The sequence below is a fragment of the Phycodurus eques genome, chromosome 14 (assembly GCF_024500275.1).
Source record: "Phycodurus eques isolate BA_2022a chromosome 14, UOR_Pequ_1.1, whole genome shotgun sequence".
Taxonomy (NCBI): domain Eukaryota; kingdom Metazoa; phylum Chordata; class Actinopteri; order Syngnathiformes; family Syngnathidae; genus Phycodurus; species Phycodurus eques.
Window position 1 is genome coordinate 24,141,608 of NC_084538.1, and position 6,000 is coordinate 24,147,607.

Below are 6,000 nucleotides of genomic sequence, written 5' to 3' on the forward strand. Positions count from 1 at the left end.
GACCAAGTACAGGGATATTCTGGACGAGAACCTTCTCCAGAGTGCTCAGGACCTCAGACTGGGCCGAACGTACACCTTCCAATAAGACAATGAGAAATAACTAAAATAACGAAGGAATGACTTCAGAACAACTCAGTGAAGGTTCATGAATGGCCCAGCCAGAGCCTGACTTAAACCCAATTGAGCATCTCTGGAGAGATACACACCAGTGATTTCCAACCTTTATGGAGCCAAGCCACATATTTTACAATTGAAAAATCCCACGGCACACCAACAAACAAAAATACGCGCGACATTAATTACTGTATGTACTTCCTGTTATTTAATAGAAGACCATTCATTTGTTCTGTCACTATCCCTCACTGACATAAATAGATGAACTAAGATACATTATTTATTGAAAATATATTTTTTGAGCAATTAAGTACACAAGTATATGCAGTGTCGTGGATATGCTCCTGCAATTGGAGGTACCACAGGGACTCCCAACCACTTGATAACCCCATTCCTCCACGCTGCCCTGCTGTGAGACGGCCACTAGGAGAATTCCTGATGTACATCAAGTGGACGTTAACCTAATTAGCCACCATGCATCCATCCATCCATTTTCTGAGCCGCTTCTCCTCACTAGGGTCGCGGGCGTGCCGGAGCCTATCCCAGCTATCATCGGGAAGGAGGCGGGGTACACCCTGAACTGATTGCCAGCCAATCGCAGGGCACACATAAACAACCATCCGCACTCACATTCACACCTACGGGCAATTTAGAGTTTTCAATTAACCTACCATGCATGTTTTTTTGGGATGTGGGAGGAAACCGGAGTGCTCGGAGAAAACCCACGCAGGCACGGGGAGAACATGCAAACTCCACACAGGCGCTCCTCAGAACTGTGAGGCTCTAACCAGTCGGCCACCATGCCGCCCTAATTAGCAGCTTCCAGTCAAATCTTGATTGCTGGCTTCAAAAGACTCCTTCCCCGACCAAAAGGTTGAGGGCCCCTCCCTCCAAGAAGACTATTTGGTTAATATTCAAACATGCACGCAAGGTGTCACCCACTGGCGCTGAGAGGAACTGCAAGCTCGAACCCGCGGACTCTCCTTTGATGTTTGGTAACTGAACATAAAATGTCCGTTTTGATATCTTACGAACTCTGTAGAAATATTCCAAATGTATGCCTTGGTGTCTGTGTCAAGATTGTCAGTTTTACAAGTCCTCTGCAAGATTTTGAGAATAGTTTGTCTTGATTTGACTCCAAACAGCATGAAATGTGATTTGAATCATAAGCAGTTGGTTCGCCAAAACTAAAGTATAAGCAGTCAGTCCGATATGCTTGAACTCTGAGTAAAGAGAGTACCAAGTTGAGGTTATTTTATATTAATATATGATTTTAAACCCATTTTATCAAATTTGTTGACGAGATTCAAGCTGATGGGTGTGGTCTTTTCCACGTCGGCAATCCCTCTTGCCTACGCCCCGCCTCTGGGGTATTTAACTCTCAACTTGTGTTTCTTGTCTTGCTGACAGCAGGCCGGCCGGGGTGGCCTTTGGCCAACCCCTCCCACTTCTTTTGTTTCCATTGTCCTCGGGCGCCTCCGGTGCCACCACATGCGGGAACGTCCGGTTTTCGATTGAAGAACCCGGCCATGCGGCTTCGATCACTTTTCCTAGCCACGATCGGTCGGCGGAGCCTCAGTGAGCAATGACCGGCATCCCGTACCGGTCCCGCACGCAACTGAAGGCCAGCGCTCGGCCCGCCACCAGTTCAACCGGCAGGAAAGTTATGAGCACATTCAAACGGGAGAGCAACTTTCCTTTTCTTTTTGTTTTTATTTTTGCGCATCTTTTTTTCCTTCACCCAAACCTCCTTCGTTTTTGCCTGAATTCCGGATGAAGACGACTCCCCAAAGACGAGCTGATCTGCATTCGTGAGTCGACACTGCAATCCTTACTGTAATGTACAACATCAGTGCCTAATAATTTTGGGGAAATTACTAGCTTCACACGAAATCCCATCTTTGCTTTCTCATCGCTCTGACTCAACGCAGTAAACGCTCACGTTTCCAACTTTAGTCCAACACACGATGGTCTATTCCCCTTTTCGTATGCAGATTTTCCTTCCTTTTACCATTATTAGTGTTATTTTCTTTTGTTAGTTTGACCCCTTTTGTGTGTTTCCCTCTCGATCCCTTGTAGATATCATTAAATACAGCATAAAATTCCACTCTTGGTTGTATTTTGTGTGTGTTCTGAGTTTAAGTAAGCCTCTGTCATCTCAAACTCAAAATTTCATAGTGTAGCAACCTTCAGATTACGAGATTGATAAAAAGCTTTCTCGTAATTTTTCCTAAATTTTATACATAAAAAGTGACGTCGTGCCCTTTTGGAGACAGTCTGATTTTAACAATTGCACTTAAAATTACGGTAAACCTGAAGTAACACAAGCGTCACTTCCGGCTTATTCTTTTCTCCTAAATTAATTACATTTTTATTTGACCAATATACACTACAACAGTAAATTAACAAGTCATTTAAATAGACAAATTACTCCATTTTGTGATCGGATCGGTGATCGGTTATCGTTTTTTTAAACTCCCTCGAAAATCCGTGAAAAGCCTAGTTTGGACACCCCTTATTTAAACCACGCAACCTTTTTTTGACCCAGTCCCCTAAAAAAGAAAAATCAGAACCAAGAATCGTTTAGAACCAGAATCAAAATGAACCAGGGTCGGACTTGTTCAAATTCAAATGATGACCCTAGTTAAAGTCAATGTGTGCTTGCTAATAATAAACCTACTTTGCAGCAGTTCAGCGATTAAGTTGTTCATCTCTTTGGGAGAAGCCATGGCACTAGCTCCTGACCCAGATTTCTGAATCCTTGCTCGACTTTTCTTTCCCATGGCGTTGGATGGACAGAAGGACTGTGGGAATAAAGTTCTTGTTAGTACTTTGTACTACCATTAATCATCTGTCTTAAATTGATTTCTGATGCCAACAGCAAAAGTCGCCAACATTGTGATTTATATGTTGTGTCAAAAAAATGATACTGGTGTTTCCCCTCGGTTGAGTATTTACTTGTGGTGGGCAGGGCAGTGCAAGGGTGGCGCTGTGATGTTTGATAGGCGCATTCAAAATAATTTATCAAAAGCAGGTTCATGAACTATGCTTATTTATTGTACATAAGCAACAAAATCATTTCCAGTTAGCTATTTACAAGGTTGACAACTGTCTGAGCAATGGAGCTTTCTTAAACTTGAAAAAATATCTTTAAGGCCTTTCTGAATGGAACGGACTCAGGGTCAGGTCCATTTATACTAATCCTCATGCATGCAGCAAGGTGCTCTCCTTGAAGTCGGTTTCTCAGGTAAGTTTTGATCTGAATAAGAAAAAAAACTTGCATAAGCATTTTGGAGGATAGCAAAGGAAAATGAACTGACATTTTTCCACATTGTACTGATGGTGTAAATCACTTACCCTGTTCATTGCCAAGAATAATTTACACTGGGATGATCAGGGCCGCAGCAGCCAGTTGGGCCAGGCAAGGGTTGATGTCTGCTGACTCATCATATTCAGTGGCCAGCTTTCATCCTAACCAGGATAGATTTGACCCAAATTTTAAAAATGTCATCATCGAATCATGATATACTGAGAAATCATCCTTGCAAATTTTTATTAGGATTTGAGAGATTCTTTTCAAACAAATAACACAAAAATAACATTTTAGGTAAAAGGTTTCTCCACATACTGTATACATTTTTGGGGAGGGCTGCCACAATTCAGTTTTGGCCGCCACAAACTGATTTTGGCTTTTGGTGCGGTAAATTGTGCCTCGATGTGCTCCTTTTTTCTCTCTGCTCACGATCCATACCACTGATTTCCTTTCTGATACTGAAAGTACAGTCCCTCAAATGACTTTAGTATCAATATTTAATTTTGAGAGTCAATCTTTTGGTATCAGAAGCATCCCCATTTCAGACAGTATCAATCCTTCCCCACGCCAGTGAAGTTGCCCCAGCCAGCGTATAATGGCGTCTTGTCAAAGGACACACTGTGCTGTTTTTGTGTATAATTTCACTTGGAAACGCCACTCCATGTTGGGAAAAGCCTTTGTACAGTCTTCAGGACCTTTTAAGTTTAGGATTACGCCGTAAAAAGACTAACAGGAACTGAGCCAAAGCTGCAACGCTGAGCACGACGAGTCTCCCCCCACGCATAACCTAACTCCGTTCACTCCTTTGTCCACAATTATACAGTTTTAAAGTTATGTAAATGATCTTTGTGAAACAAATACAATTATATATGCAACTTCAGTCTCATTTCCACCATTAATATAAGACAGGAATTCCGGTATAGCAGCTCGCTAGACAAACTTGTGGGTTCTCTCTCCCCTCACATATCCATTTCAATCCTGAAACATCCTCTATATTACCGAATGCAAAGTCATTTTTTGTTTGACAGAGTACTCTGATGTCAAAACAACCTCGAAGAAGGGCGACTCGAGGCAGAAAGGAGACACAAACAACGATTGACTTTTCTCTGGCCGCGCAGTCCACGGCAACTGAGCATAACGCAATGGCGGACGCCAGTGTCGAAGTAATTAGCCCAGTCGAGGTGCAACTCAAACCAGTTGTTGAAAGTTATTAAGGACTTAAAACAGGACTTCTCCTGTAAGATTGATGGAGTTTTGGCTGAAATTGTTGGGATGAGGAAGGAAACGGGGGAATGCATTGAGCGAATTAAAAATGCGGAGACCCGTATATCTAGCACAGAGAATACTCTGGCTGCAATGGAAGCTTAACTCCAGAATCTCGAAAGGAACAAAGAAATGGGAGACAAGCTGATGGACATGGAAATGAGGTCCAAAAGGTGCAATTTAAGGTTGGTAAACCGACTGGGGAATGTAGAAGGGGATGACACAAGCTCATTCCTTGAAAAGTGGATCCCGGAGACATTGGAAATCACAACGCTAAAATCTAAACTGTTTCTCGTGACGGCCCATAGAGTTGGGCAAAGTTGTGAACCTAATGCCTGCCTGCCCAGGGATAACCATGATTATGAAATTTCTGAATGAAAGAGACGGGTAACTCCTTCACTGCCAGCCGTATCCTGAGCAGGGAACCTCTAGACTGCCAGGCATTTTCGGGCAATTTCACAATTTTTCAAGCCCCACAGAATATTGTGTACTATTACTATGTAAACACCAAAACTACCAAAAGATCAGACTCTTTTCTTTCATCAGAAAGAAAAATATTGTCTCTAACTTACACCGTTCTTTAGCAATCAGCAGTCAAATATAGACTATTTTCTGTTTCTGGAAGAAAAAAAGGGAGATAGCAGCCTTTTCGTAAAATCAGACACATCAAGCAGAACAATGACTGACACCAAGATTTTTTTTCTTTAGTGAAAATCTCAAATATCTGAACATAAAACAACACTGAAAAAGTACTTTTGACAGAAAAAATATTTATTTACAAGTATAACTGTACAGAATTTACATTAAATATGCATGAACAAATGGGGCTCCCACACTTGGAATTTTTTCCTCCAAATTCTCCTACTCTACCGTTTGTTCAATAGTCGAGGTTTTTATTACCTTGTGCATAAAATCTAGCAAAGTTTTATCCACTTCTTATTTTATTCTTCTGTTGGCAGTGATTGGGATCTTGTGTGGTTGTCATTCTCCTTGAAACCAGTCACTATTTCTCCTTGAAGCACAACCTCTGCAGTTTAGAAACGTAACTATTACTAAAAAATACATTGTTGAAATTGCTGTCATGTTACGTGGAGAGAAAAAAAAAAGCTTTCAATTACCTTTTTAGTCGGCACTGCGTACTGGAATGGGAGTCTTAACGTTTGCTGGATGCATAGCCTGTAAGTTAAAAAACACATACGATTACTAGAGAATATTTTTTTTTATTGATGACATATTTTGCAAGGGTAAAAAACTAATACATTACCGTAGTTTTCTTCGTCGCAATACTAAAAGACGTTCGACTTGCAGGT

General features: G+C 41.5%; 1 protein-coding gene and 1 long non-coding RNA gene across 2 annotated transcripts in view; both read right to left on the minus strand.

The window, feature by feature from the left end:
• setd3 (SET domain containing 3, actin histidine methyltransferase) overlaps nt 1-6,000 on the minus strand; it is a 122,339-nt gene that overhangs the window by 95,133 nt on the left and 21,206 nt on the right. Inside the window, 3 exon segments of the mRNA XM_061695742.1 lie at nt 2,795-2,918; nt 3,073-3,373; nt 3,472-3,585. Coding sequence (XP_061551726.1) covers nt 2,795-2,897 — 103 coding nt within the window. The 5' untranslated portion in view covers nt 2,898-2,918; nt 3,073-3,373; nt 3,472-3,585.
• Nucleotides 5,475-6,000, minus strand: part of LOC133413127 (uncharacterized) — a 1,188-nt gene continuing 662 nt past the window's right edge. The window contains exons 1-3 of the long non-coding RNA XR_009769834.1: nt 5,955-6,000; nt 5,809-5,866; nt 5,475-5,717 (exon numbers count right to left, since the gene is read on the minus strand). The exon at nt 5,955-6,000 is cut by the window's right edge and continues 662 nt beyond it. This is a non-coding gene — a long non-coding RNA (uncharacterized LOC133413127). The remainder of the gene's footprint in view (nt 5,718-5,808; nt 5,867-5,954) is intronic.